We start from the raw sequence: 15,091 nt of genomic DNA on the forward strand, positions 1-15,091 counted from the left end.
GATGGCACAATTTTCTAGTTGTTTAAAAAAAAAATAAGGATAGCCAGGGGCACACTCCAACACTCAGACATAATTTACAAACGAAGCATTTGTGTTTAGTGAGTCTGCCAGATCAGACGCAGTAAGGATGACCAGGGATGTTCTCTTGATAAGTGTGTGAATTGGACCATTTTCCTGTCAAAATGTAACTAATACTTTTGGGTGTCAGGGAAAATGTATGGAGTAAAAAGTACATTCTTTCTTTAGGAATATAGTGGAGTAAAAGTAAAAGTTGCCAAAAATATAAATAGTAAAGTACAGATACACCAAAAAACTAAATAAGTAGTACTTTAAAAGTATTTTTGTGCTTTACACCACTGATCCAGAGTGTTGCTGTAACTGTGCTGCTGGCAACAATTGAATTACGCTTTTTTGCCGACGTTTACTGACACCGGGCATGTTCAACGGGTGTTGAGCGCTCGTGAAATCATCATCAGTTATTCTGCGCTCTGGCACACTCAGACGAGAGTGCTCTGAAATCAGAGTAGATAGTCAGAGTGAATTTAAGAAAGCACCCGAATGTCCATTGAGAACACACAACGACTATACCACACAGCTAAGCTAAGAATGACGGGAATAATCATGTCAATAAACATTGGGTAGTTAGTTAGATAGCATATAGTTAATATGCTTGTAAGTTGATGTTTTAGTAGCCAATTAACGTTACGTAGCTAGCTAACATATCGGTACATACTGCTGTAATGATATGTTGTGTGGTTCGTAAGGATAGAGTAGCAAACAAATTGTCAGCCAACATAATGTGTAAGGTAACTTATTTGAAAAGGCATTACTTTATTATATTGCTCAACATTTCCTTAACTTTTCTCATAATTAGTTAAAGCAATTCATTTGTATATGCTCTCGTTGTACTTCGGCTGCATATTTTCTGCAATTTTCTTCAAATTTGAAAACAATGTGAAGCCACGCCCATTTTCTGAAGAATTGCATTATGGGCCCTAAAAGCACTGAAATAGCGTCCACTGTTGGTATACTTCGTATTTTGGAGAATGTAGTACGACATCCGGGAATTTTTGGCATACAAACTATGACCAATAAGCATACTATATATTCAATTTACATCACAAATAGTCTGTGCAGTTGTTTTTTTTACCCCTTTTTCACCCCTATTGGTAGTTACAGTCTTGTCCCATCGCTGCAACTCCTATACGGACTCGGAAGAAGCGAAGGTCGAGAGCCATGTGTCCTCCGAAACACTACCCTGCCAAGCTGCACTGCTTCTTGACACACTGCTCGCTTAACTCTCGGAAGCCAGCCGCACCAATGTGTCAGAGGAAACACCATACAACTGGCGATGGTGTCAGCATGCATGCGCACGACCCGCCACAGGAGTTGCTAGAGCATGATGAGACAAGGCTATCTCTTCCAGCCAAACCCTCCCCTAACCCGGATGAAGCTGGGCAGATTGTGCACCGGCTCATGGGTCCCCCGGTCACGGCCGACTGCGTCACAGCCCAGGATCGGACCCGGGTCTGTAGTGACACCTCAAGCACTGCGATGCATTGCCTTAAACTGCTGCGCCACTCAGAAGGCCCCATTGTCCGTCACCTTGATTCATCCAATTTGGTTCGGGACCTGTGCACCTACGTTATAAACTTTAATTTGTAGGCTAGGTTGTAGCAACCACATGATGGGTATAGGGCAAACTCAAGTATCATATAGTAACCTAAACCTATCGGTGTTACATTGAGCTGGGTGAATGGAATATGAATGACTGTGATCCAATATGATGTAATAGAAATAAGACTATGCTCGTAAGACAATTGGCCTCGCTAATGTAAAACGGCACTGACTGCCACTGGTGTCAATCCTTATTATTTCACACAGAGTGAGTCCATCTACCTTATTATGTCATTTGTTAAGCCAAATGTGACTTTTGAACTCATTTCAGCTTGCCTATACAAAGGGGGTGAATACTTATGCAACAACTATATTTTAGTCATTACATGTTTATAAATGTGTGAACATTTGTAGAATTTCATTTTCACTTCGACATTATGGAGTATTCTGTGCAGATCAATGACAGAAATGTACAACTAAATATATTTCAATCCCACTTTGTAACACAACAAAATGTGAAAAAAGTTCAAGAGAGTGTATACTTTCTATAGGCACAGTACTTTATATACACACTAAACAACGCTGAATTCTATCTGTGCCAATTTCAGAAATGTCAAGGGAAAAGGGGTTTGTATTCTGGAAAGAGGACGTATGTTATGCCTCTCCCTAAGCCTAATGTCACTGCATCTGCTCTTGGTGAAATTATTCTGGCGACAATGTCTCTCACAACAGCACAGACAAATGAAAAAAAACAGACACAAGTGAATTAAATGAGACACACTCAGCAGAGAGACTTGACAGCTAACACACAAGGGGGAAAAATGATGATGCAGATGGTAATTTAGCGCTCAGATGTTTGACACAATAATTGATAAGGATTTCCAATATAGTAGCACTGACTGTAGGCCTACATAGTGTGTAACAGCACAAAATGGATTACACGACAACACAAGGCAAAAACACAAGTATAATAAACCATTTGTATACCTTATATGTAATTCAAAGCACATCGAAAAACAATCATGCATGTCCTGCAACAAGTTTGTGGATAGGAATGGCTGTGAATTGTAAAACGCGCTTTCGGTGAAGACATTTATGAGTCCTTTGCGCGCATCAGAGCGCATACAATATATCCCCTTTACGCGGGCTTCTGTAGCCAATAGTATAAATAGTTTCCCCTTCAAATTGTGCAGGCTAGGTCTATATTTGAAGTGCAATCAAAACCTTACCAGTAGATAACTTTATTTAACATTGGGCCTACCTGTCTTTTCTTTGATTTCACACAAGACGTTGAAGAGAGCAGGCTTCATCCTGTGGCAATTCAAGGCGTGTTTCCTAAAACAAAACAAAGTAAGTAAAAAAAAAATGATCGTAAATCACAAAAGTGTTATATCTTAAAAACATATGTATGCTATAACGGGTTTATTGAAGCATGGGCCGCAAATTACTGAGACTGGCAATTGTGTGATACAATTGCGCATCACATCAACCTTTTTTTGAGAGCCTGCTGTGTTTTTTATATGCATGCTTAATTTCAAAAGCAAAATAGCATATGTACTATTTAAAAATGACAAGTTAATATGTATAGGCCTATTATTATTGTTATTAATATTATTATTATTACTGGACGCAAGTAAAGAAAGTAAACTAGAATATATGGTTACTTGTTACTGCCTAAAAATATAATGCAAAACATCATGCTGAGTTATGGACTGATTGAGCAACAATATCAACAACAATGTATATCTTTGAAGATGTATTTTTGTTGTTTAGAAAGGTAAAGTTTTGTCAAAAATGATCATATGTCTTGTTGGTTGTTGACTTTGTATAAATTACAGTCATGTATGTATATTGTAGTGAAACAGGCGACAGCGGAAAATGTTGTCCAAAGAGTTTCATGGCATTTTAACAGATTCCTCTCTGCTCCTCGTCCTCGACTGTGTAGGGTAAACACATACAATACGCGCACCGTGCCCGTCTGAGCACTTCTCTTTAGCGTCTGAGTCAACAAAATATCCAATAACAGGATGCAAATTATTTTCTGCAATTACTATCAATAGCCCATTGTATTTTCCATGTAAATAACAAATTATAACCTAATAGTTTAGTATCGATTTATATTAGATTAAGGCTATGCCTTATCAGTTATATTGTGCCTGGAGTGACAGAGAGAGGTGTTTGCACAAAAGTTCATCAAACTGATGATGTTGTCAATCAACGTGATGCTTGTTATTTTGATGACAAATCGCATGCACAAACTTGAGATGTTAAATTTGCGAGTCTTTATTGATTTGTTAGTAGTGTGAAAACACTTTGAATCTATAGTTGCAGCCTGTAGGCTAAACTGCTGCAATTTTACTGTGTACAATTTATGGAAGTCAGGAGAAAAAGTATCTGTTTTCTAAATATTAATAATAATAGAACATCAAAGTGTACATTTAGTAACTGGTGCACTTTGGATGTCATCATTTTTCCAAATGCCCGCTTGCCCGCTTATCATTATTGTAGGCTGTTGGGCGCGAAAACCGAATTATTTTCAATTCATCAATATAATATTTTTCACTACAAATCTGACTTTCTTGAAATGTCTTATTATCCATCGTTATTGAATGCATATAGTAGTTTGCCGTAACGAATCGCTGTCCATTTTGACCAGGTAGGTCCCGAGCACCTTACCTAGCTTGAGCTTCGTCTAGACTTTGATCTGTGATGGTCATTATTTGCTGTAAAATGTCTCCAATGTCCTGTTTTCTCCCATCGCCGTCCGTTCCTCCGGTGCCTTCCATGTGTTGAGACAGGCCGGGATGCCCTGCCATCCCTACTCCCGCATGAGAGTGCATCAACCGCGGCTGCTCGTCCATCTCTTACGATCTATTTGTTCTCACCTCTGTCAATCTCGCAAAAGAGAATCCTTAACAAATTCTGACGGACGTTTTATCTTGCCTACACAGGTTTAGGGTTCCACGTCGTGGTTCGCTTTCCTGCGCTCCTGAGTTCCAAGACCCAGAGTCGGAGGGGAAGAGAAACAAGCCCTCTCTCTCCCTCTCTCTCTGCTCTCCCAGCTGGTCAGAACTGAACGTGAAATCTGATATGAAATACTCCCTTTAGCAGATCAGACTGTGCGTGGAAAAGATAAACTGTCTTCAACTACAACATTGGAATCTGTATGCGTTTTCCTTTCATGTGTCAGAGCCTGTGTCTTCCCGAAACACAATCACTTTTTCTCCGAGAGACTGGGCGGTATCGAATGAGGGTTTTGGAAACCTGAAGTGCAAGCTATTTCGACTTATCCCATCCGCTTGCTTTTGCTGAGTAGGCTACAGTACCGCACGGTAGTCACTGAAAGGCAGCACATAGCTAGAGTATGAAAGTAAGACTCCGCCTACGCGAAATGATTGGGAATAGAGACCATTTAGCCCCACCTTGAGGTGCCTCTCGTGAAACTTCAATCATAGCGCTGTGTGAAGGAGGGATGCAGGAGATGTTGCCACATGCAAGCACGGGGAGCAACCTGGTTTCAGAGCATTTCGTATTATTATGTACGTTAATCTAAGAAATGCATTTCGTATGATTTGTTACGCATTGCAAATCCTACAAAGTGTTGTGAATTTCCGAAAGGTATGATATGTTATGATCTCCAATTTGTTGTGTCTAACATTAGCTAGGTGGCTAGGTGGAACACGTTAGCTAGTCGGCTAATGTTAGCTAGGCTATGGGTTATGGTTAAGGTTAGGAGTTAGGTTAAAAGGTTAAGGTTAGGGGGAGGGTTAACCTTTTCACATGTACCAACAAACGGGTGTGATCATTCTACAGTGGTCCCTGCAGCTTACGCTCAAACCAGGTATGATTAAAATGCTTATTTAGAACGTCCAGTTTCGATTGATTGATTGAGTGAGCATTTGAGCTAGCCACACTGTTTTTTCACAGAAACATTTTGCACAATCACAGTCCTTACAAAGTTATGTCCTGAATGTGACCAGTTTATTTTTGGATGCAACGCAGCTAACAATGAGGAATCGGCCTAGAAGCGACCCTATTCCTTCTTTGGACACTGTTAAAAACCCTCCAGACAAGCTTCAATGCCATACAACTCTCCTTCCGTGGCCTCCAGTTGCTCTTAAATACAAGTACAACTAAATGCATGCTCTTCAACCGATCGCTGTCTGCACCTGCCCGCCCGTCCAACATCACTACTCTGGACGGTTCTGACTTAGAATATGTGGACAACTACAAACACCTAGGTGTCTGGTTAGACTGTAAACTCTCCTTCCAGACTCACATCAAATATCTCCAATCCAAAGTTAAATCTAGAATTGGCTTCCTATTTCGCAAAAAAAAAGCATCCTTCACTCATGCTGCCAAACATATCCTTGTAAAACACATGAAGTCCCAGCCGAGTGCCCCGAGTGTGCTAGCTGGGAATGTTCAGACATTCACATAAGTAGCTACAGCATACACAATCATCCAAACCGGAAGATGTAGGCTACATTAGTCCTAGCGCTAACTAAAGAAAGATTGACGTAACATAAGCAGTCATATTTAGAGAATTTTGGTCTGACAGAAACCACAAAATGACTTAGCTAATATCAATTCATGTTTATAATTCATCACATCACGGGTGAGCTCAACATTGTTCGAAACAAACACTTTCTAAAAGATCTAAAGTAATCTGACAATGGTAGTTTGTGCGCACCGCCATGTTTTTTCCTCTTCAACCAAAGATAATAATTGGAGACGAGATGAGTTTGGTCAGTTTGCAGTATGCATGTTGAAGGGGGTGTGTCGTCTACGATCCTTCACATCCCATCATTGTCTGACAGAAACCACAAAATGACTTAGCTAATATCAATTCATGTTTATAATTCATCACATCAAAGCTCAACATTGTTAAACAAACACTTTCTAAAAGGTAATCTGACCTCTGGATCCTTCACATCCCATCATTCACCTCTGGAAGCTTACTCAAAAGGTAAGTGAACCATTCCCTCACCTCATTATAACATCTTTGGTCTGACATATATTTAAGTGACACCCAGAATGCATTGTATAATGTCAATAAACATGGCGCTACACAAAGCCTGCAAATAGCTTAGCGTTAGCTCATTATAATCAGTGCAACAAAATACCCCAAAAAGTATTTTACACACATCATAGGTGTCCAATCCAATCTATGCAATATGCCTTATGTGTCACCAGTACTTGAAAACGTGAATAAAACTATAAATACATTATTCTCCATACATACATACATAATACATACATACATACATACATACATACATACATACATACATACATACATACATACATACATACATACATACATACATACATACATACATACATACATACATACATACATACATACATACTGTATGCTACAGTACAAACGACAACACGATATACAGAAAATAAGGCACTTATTTTGATAGGAACGCACGCATGTCCAAAGTTTTTATTTGTAAAGAAAACAACAATGCAACAATGCGAGCGCCAGCCATAAAATGTGCCAGTTCGTGCAAGATTATGCAAATGTCTGCATACTTGATGTGCAGAAAAAATGGGAAAGGGCTCTTCTAGAAGAGGGAAGTTTGTCTGACTCAGTAAGCCTCAAACATAAACTGTCCTTAACACTGAAATGGGCTACTTCGATGTGAATTAATGAGGAGGCGGAACACACCTAATTTCAAACTGTTGTTAGAATATACAACTTGTTAGAAAATAATTCTTAAATTGACAAGTTGAAACATAGCCTATAGATAATTAATAGGTAGCCTGTGTTAACTGTCCTGATGCGTAACAATCAAATTTTGGACGGTGAGTGCATTCTTACTTCACGTGCATGAAACAACTCACGCTAGGGCGACCGTTAGAGATATTTGGACAAACGTGTGAAAAGTTTAAGGTTAGGGGAATGGTTAGCTAACATGCTATGTAGTTGCAAAGTAGCTAAAAAAGTAGTAAGTAGTTACGAAGTTTCTAAAATGCTAAAGTTCTCCGTGATGAGATTTGAACACACGACCTTTCGGTTACTAGACTTTCTCGTTACACACCCGACCAACCCAAACTCCTTTAGTTTTTGACTTCTGTCTTATGTAACCATACCAAATGTAACATGTCATGCTAATTCGAGTGTCCTGGATATACTTTTGCTATGTTACGTCTAGTCTATGAGACTAGGCTGTTCAGTGGCAGCCATGTGATGGATAGAACCTGAACTACAAATAAATAATAGTGGTTGACACAAGAGGTCTGCTGTATTTTTCCCCTCTGACCACAGACGTGTCTCCATTTTCTCTCCACACTAGTCCATTTCATTGCCCCTGTTGCCTAGGTATCCTACATGAATCAAAACAATTGACAATCCCCTTCATTTAGGAAAATTATTACATAGATAAAGTAGGCCTACTTATTTAAAGATTAACACCAGAGAAGAAGAATCCACCTACTAAGTAGAATGATTACACTGAAATACATTGAAGGCAACCTTTTAATCACAACATTGCCATATGTTATTCATATTTAATTTGATACAATGTAACAATTTATTTAGAATAGCCTATTGTATCTGTGCAAATTTACATTTGCTTTTTGGTGCACTGAGACTACACACTGCTCTCACATTGTTTGTTAGTATTTCAGGTAGGTAGGTCTACAGTGCTGTCTGTATGTTGGAGGGCCCCGCATGGCTGGGTTTGGCTGGGTGCTCCTAATGTAAGCCGGTGACCCATGGTGCGCAGCCAAGCAGTAAGGCCCGCGTGCGTCTGGCCAGGCTGAAAAGTGCCCTTAAGGCCCAGGCTGCACAGCACAGGGCGTTGTCCCAAATGACACCCTTTTCCCTATATAGTACACTACTTTTGACCAGAGCCCTATGGGGAATGGGGGGGGGGGCATTTGGGACGCAACCCACAGCACAGCCCTCAGTCCTTTAGTATCACTCCTCCTGCTGCTGTAGTGGGCATATACAGCTAAGGGAGGATGCTAGGGGGAGAGCCAAGCTCTCTAGTGTGGAAGTAAAGTGTGAACAATGCTGTACTATTCAGAAAGCTAGATTTGCACTCAGGTTAAAAAGTGAGATTTTTAGGAATTGAATAGAATGGAATAGAATACTCGTAGGCAAAAATTGTCTAGAGTAACAAACCACTTCATTTTTCAATCAAATCGGACATGTTCCCTAGAACCCAACAGTGTTCTAAGCCGAATGTGCTGTATCATATATTTTTCTTGACTATAACAAGAATAACATTTACAGTACAATCAAAAGTATACAAATGAGCTGAGCCCATTGGAATACAGCTGTTTAGCATATCAAGTTTGAGCTGTACTGACAGTGACATGTCAGACTCTCTTCTCCCACAGTCCCAGGTGAAGCCAGCAAGCTGCAGTTGTATCCTTGAGCTTGGTACTATCTCTTGCTGTGTGCGCACGCACGCACGCACGCACGCACACACACACACACACACACACACACACACACACACACACACACACACACACACACACACACACACACACACACACACACACACACACTCTCTCTCTCTCTCTCTCTCTCTCTCTCTCTCTCTCTCTTACTCGCCTCAGCTGCCTGTGAGTCAGTGGCTATGTAAATAGAAGTCAGAATATGTATGATGTAGAAGGGGTAAGTGTAGCAAGTTTTCCTGCCATCTGCTAAGTGAGAGAATAATGAGAATACCTGAGGGGGTGTATGTTGTTGCAGCACCAGACATCCTTACACTAAGTAACATCTGCTGAGCTCTCTTATCAGCCAAGATATTTAGCTAGCTAAACATATGCTGATGTTATTCTATTCTGTTCTATGCCACAAGACACATTAACCAATAATACATTCTTATTTACAGTCATTTCTGAGTGCTTAGGCACTATCTTTGAAACAATAGGCTATTTTTGCACAACTCTACACACTAAGACCAGCAAAATATTATACATCTCTTGCAAAAGCAAACAATTCTTGAAAAACTCTTCAAACTCTTTAATAAATAAATGGTGTTGTTGCGTCAATACAGTACACACAAACCATCATTTCAATAAGCACAGAAAGCACCAACTACATACTGATAGTATAAATTAAAAACGTGTGGCTTTTGCTTTTTCTGTGTGCAGGGAATAGCTGTTTGCAATAAAGTTTTGTCATACATGTAGTAAACACACATACACAAAGGTACCCAAATGTGTAAAGTACGGATGTGTATTACGAACGTAACACACTGTCAATACAAATAAATAATTAAAACATATATATATTTTCTCTCTCAAAATGTTCTAACACTCCTCTCAAACAACAGTGCAGTAGAAGAAAACAAAAACATTTGGGATAGAAAAAAAAGGACAGAAAAAATGAGGCTACATCCTACCTTCTTTGTGGGTCTGGCCATAAGACTTCATCCACATCACATGCGATGTTGTCTTGAGCTAGGCAGCGTGGGAAGTATCGCCTGGAGTGCCGTATCCAGGCCCGGCATGACCCTTGACCGATGTCTCAACAAGCGTCCTCCATTGCCTGTGGAAGGAGCATGCGTTTGTGGGGCTGGAGATCATACACCTTCCAACGCCATGCAGAGAAGAATTCTTCAATATGATTCAAGAACGGAGAGTATGGGGGGAGATTGAGTGGCTTAAATGTCGATGAAAAGTGGGTGACCTGTGAACCAATTGAGAACCACAGCAGCCCGGTAGAAACTAACATGGTCCCGGATGATAACGTACCTGGGATGCTCTGGCCCCTGGTCATTAGGGATTAGTCTGTTGTGGAGGGCATCCAGAAATGTGATAATGTGTGCAGTGTTGTATGTGTCTAGGATTGCATGATGGTGAAGGACGCCGTTTTTACTAATAGCCGCACACATTGTTATGTTGCCACCATGTTGTCCCGGGACGTTGATGATGGCACGGTGTCTGATGATATTTCTGCTGTTTTTGCAGGGTTGAAACCTGCCTCGTCCACATATATTAGCTTATGATGCACTGCATCTGCTTCTAGCTCCCTGACTCTCTGAAAGAGACAAGACAAAACAATGTAGCACAGTATGAAATGACAGGGATCAGGCAATATGATGTAGCACCATACACTTCCAGATCCAGTACCAATGATAGGACAGTATAGCTTACCTGCACATACTGTATTCATATCTCGGTTGTTTTACACGGTCTGAGTTTCTTTTGAAAGGGAATCTGTACAGCCTCTTCATCCTAATTCTTTTGCGTTTCAGTAGACGAGACAGTGCAGAGAGACTCACTCTGTTGACGTTTTGGAATATGGTGTTATCTGCCATAATGTGGTCCTGCACGTCTCTGAGTCGGATGAAGTTGTTTGCAATGACCATATTTACAATGTGGGTCTCCTGCTCTGGGGTGAACAGTCGACCTCTTCCACCAGAAACAGGTTTTCTTGCAGTTCTGTAAAAACATTTGAATGGTTTTAGTGATCCTTCTCATTATGGAAGTACAATACATATTACTGTACCAGTAAGACTACAGCACTTACAGTTACTTACCGGTTCTCATTTAGAAATATCCGGATGATACCTGCAACAGTATAGCGGTTCAGATTTGGTTGAACCCGTTACCCAGCCTCCCTCATGCTCATCCCATGGTTGACAACATGGTCAACCACAGGAGCTCTGATTTCATCAGTTATTGTGTTCCTGACTCCCTTTCCCCTTCCTCTTCCTCATTCTCTCCTTCTCCCCCATCCTACTTCACCTCTTCCTCCTCTTACTTCTTCACCTCCTCGTCCTCCTCTTCCTCCTCCTCGTCCTCCTCTAGTTCTCACCCCTCTTACTCTCTGTTCAATTTTGGCCTCCATTGTTGTCCAAACCAAAGGCCCATTATCAGCAACCATCACTCATGTGTTCCAATGGAACATTGTGTTAGCTCATCCAAGTTGATAATTTTTGCAATTATGTTAGCACAGCTGAAAACCATTGTTCTGATTAAGAAGCAATAAAACTGGCCTTCTTTAAACTAGTTGAGTATCTGGAGCATCAGCATTTGTGGGTTCGATTACAAGCTCAAAATGGCCAGAAACAACTACCTTTCTTCTGAAACTAAGGATTCTATTCTTGTTCTGAGAAATTAAGGCTATTCCATGCGAGAAAATGCCAAGAAACTGAAGATCTCGTACAGCACTGTGTACTACTCCCTTCACAGAACAGCGCAAACAGGCTCTAACCAGAATAGAAGAGGAGTGGGAGAAGTACTTCCGGGTTGGAGCGAGCGGTCGCATTCGCACTTCGGTCCGCAGGTAGTATTACTTTTCATTACTTTTCATTACATTTCATTATAGTACAACGGTTTGATTTGTCTAATCTTAGCAATTTCTTCTTAGCTAGCTACATAGCCGTCTTTGTATCAAAGATAATTGCGTAATTATCGTATTTCGTCGTCCTAACGTAGTCTACTGCCCAGCAGCTAGCCACATAGCTAACGTCCACCGTATAGCAGCACCGTAGAAACTATTACACTCAACTGAACGACTTGATTAGTGTAGTGTTAGCTAGCTACATAGTTGTCTTTGCTGTCTTCGTATCCAAGATAATTGTGTAGTTTAGAGTGTGTAGTCTTAGAGTGATTATCTTAATTTACCGAGGTTAGCTCGCCAGCTATTTGTCGTCCTTAACGTAGGAGACACTGCTAGCTAGCTAACAGCTAACAGCTAACAGCTAGCCAACGTCTACCGAATTAACTTCCCACTCAACAACCCGGTCGCATTCCGCTTCGCTCCACAGGTAGTATCACATTTTCATTTCATTTCATTACAGCACAACGGTTTGATTTGCTTGATCGTAGCTAGCTACATAGCTAGCTACATAGCCGTCCTTGTATCAAAGATAATTGTGTAGTCTAGAGCGATTTTCTAGGTTAGCTAGCCAGCTATTGTCGTTCTTTTAACGCAACGTAACATAATCAACACTGCTAGCTAGCCAGCTAGCCCCCGAATAGCTGCACTGTAGAAACTATTACACTCAACGGAACGACTTGATTAGTGTAGTGTCAACAACGCAGCCACTGCCAGCTAGCCTACTTCAGCAGTACTGTATCATTTTAATAATTTTAGTCAATAAGATTCTTGCTACGTAAGCTTAACTTTCTGAACATTCGAGACGTGTAGTCCACTTGTCATTCCAATCTCCTTGCATTAGCGTAGCCTCTTCTGTAGCCTGTCAACTATGTGTCTGTCTATCCTTGTTCTCTCCTCTCTGCACAGACCATACAAACGCTCCACACCGCGTGGCCGCGGCCACCCTAATCTGGTGGTCCCAGCGCGCACGACCCACGTGGAGTTCCAGGTCTCCGTTAGCCTCTGGAACTGCCGATCTGCGGCCAACAAGGCAGAGTTCATCTCAGCCTATGCCTCCCTCCAGTCCCTCGACTTCTTGGCACTGACGGAAACATGGATCACCACAGATAACACTGCTACTCCTACTGCTCTCTCCTCGTCCGCCCACGTGTTCTCGCACACCCCGAGAGCTTCTGGTCAGCGGGGTGGTGGCACCGGGATCCTCATCTCTCCCAAGTGGTCATTCTCTCTTTCTCCCCTTACCCATCTGTCTATCGCCTCCTTTGAATTCCATGCTGTCACAGTTACCAGCCCTTTCAAGCTTAACATCCTTATCATTTATCGCCCTCCAGGTTCCCTCGGAGAGTTCATCAATGAGCTTGATGCCTTGATAAGCTCCTTTCCTGAGGACGGCTCACCTCTCACAGTTCTGGGCGACTTTAACCTCCCCACGTCTACCTTTGACTCATTCCTCTCTGCCTCCTTCTTTCCACTCCTCTCCTCTTTTGACCTCACCCTCTCACCTTCCCCCTACTCACAAGGCAGGCAATACGCTCGACCTCATCTTTACTAGATGCTGTTCTTCCACTAACCCCATTGCAACTCCCCCTCCAAGTCTCCGACCACTACCTTGTATCCTTTTCCCTCTCGCTCTCATCCAACACTTCCCACACTGCCCCTACTCGGATGGTATCGCGCCGTCCCAACCTTCGCTCTCTCTCCCGCTACTCTCTCCTCTTCCATCCTATCATCTCTTCCCTCTGCTCAAACCTTCTCCAACCTATCTCCTGATTCTGCCTCCTCAACCCTCATCTCCTCCCTTTCTGCATCCTTTGACTCTCTATGTCCCCTATCCTCCAGGCCGGCTCGGTCCTCCCCTCCCCCGCTCCGTGGCTCGACGACTCATTGCGAGCTCACAGAACAGGGCTCCGGGCAGCCGAGCGGAAATGGAGGAAAACTCGCCTCCCTGCGGACCTGGCATCCTTTCACTCCCTCCTCTCTACATTTTCCTCCTCTGTCTCTGCTGCTAAAGCCACTTTCTACCACTCTAAATTCCAAGCATCTGCCTCTAACCCGAGGAAGCTCTTTGCCACCTTCTCCTCCCTCCTGAATCCTCCCCCCTCCTCCCTCTCTGCAGATGACTTCGTCAACCATTTTGAAAAGAAGGTCGACGACATCCGATCCTCGTTTGCTAAGTCAAACGACACCGCTGGTTCTGCTCACACTGCCCTACCCTGTGCTCTGACCTCTTTCTCCCCTCTCTCCAGATGAAATCCCGCTTCTTGTGACGGCCGGCCGCCCAACAACCTGCCCGCTTGACCCTATCCCCTCCTCTCTTCTCCAGACCATTTCCGGAGACCTTCTCCCTTACCTCACCTCGCTCATCAACTCATCCCTGACCGCTGGCTACGTCCCTTCCGTCTTCAAGAGAGCGAGAGTTGCACCCCTTCTGAAAAAACCTACACTCGATCCCTCCGATGTCAACAACTACAGACCAGTATCCCTTCTTTCTTTTCTCTCCAAAACTCTTGAACGTGCCGTCCTTGGCCAGCTCTACCGCTATCTCTCTCAGAATGACCTTCTTGATCCAAATCAGTCAGGTTTCAAGACTAGTCATTCAACTGAGACTGCTCTTCTCTGCATCACGGAGGCGCTCCGCACTTCTAAAGCTAACTCTCTCTCCTCTGCTCTCATCCTTCTAGACCTATCGGCTGCCTTCGATACTGTGAACCATCAGATCCTCCTCTCCACCCTCTCCGAGTTGGGCATCTCCGGCGCGGCCCACGCTTGGATTGCGTCCTACCTGACAGGTCGCTCCTACCAGGTGGCGTGGCAAGAATCTGTCTCCTCACCACGCGCTCTCACCACTGGTGTCCCCCAGGGCTCTGTTCTAGGCCCTCTCCTATTCTCGCTATACACCAAGTCACTTGGCTCTGTAATAACCTCACATGGTCTCTCCTATCACTGCTATGCAGACGACACACAATTAATCTTCTCCTTTCCCCCTTCTGATGACCAGGTGGCGAATCGCATCTCTGCATGTCTGGCAGACATATCAGTGTGGATGACGGATCACCACCTCAAGCTGAACCTCGGCAAGACGGAGCTGCTCTTCCTCGGGTGGCCCGTTCCTGTAGGTTCATGCTCTACAACATCCGCAGAGTACGACCCTGC

At 42.8% G+C, this 15,091-nt stretch overlaps 1 protein-coding gene across 4 annotated transcripts in view; it reads right to left on the reverse strand.

Moving 5' to 3' along the window:
* LOC118358980 (pre-B-cell leukemia transcription factor 1) overlaps positions 1–4,959 on the reverse strand; it is an 83,612-nt gene extending 78,653 nt beyond the window's left edge. For 3 of the 4 annotated variants that reach the window (XM_035737068.2, XM_035737065.2, XM_035737066.2), the window contains exons 1-2: positions 4,294–4,958; positions 2,879–2,952 (exon numbers count right to left, since the gene is read on the reverse strand). In XM_035737068.2, coding sequence (XP_035592961.1) covers positions 2,879–2,952; positions 4,294–4,478 — 259 coding nt within the window. In that variant the 5' untranslated portion in view covers positions 4,479–4,958. Of the gene's footprint in view, positions 1–2,878; positions 2,953–4,293 lie in introns of all 4 variants that reach the window. The other variant, XM_035737064.2, reaches the window with a different exon arrangement.
* Between the last annotated feature and the right edge of the window lie 10,132 nt (positions 4,960–15,091).

The sequence above is a fragment of the Oncorhynchus keta genome, chromosome 26 (assembly GCF_023373465.1).
Source record: "Oncorhynchus keta strain PuntledgeMale-10-30-2019 chromosome 26, Oket_V2, whole genome shotgun sequence".
In the NCBI taxonomy this organism is placed as follows: domain Eukaryota; kingdom Metazoa; phylum Chordata; class Actinopteri; order Salmoniformes; family Salmonidae; genus Oncorhynchus; species Oncorhynchus keta.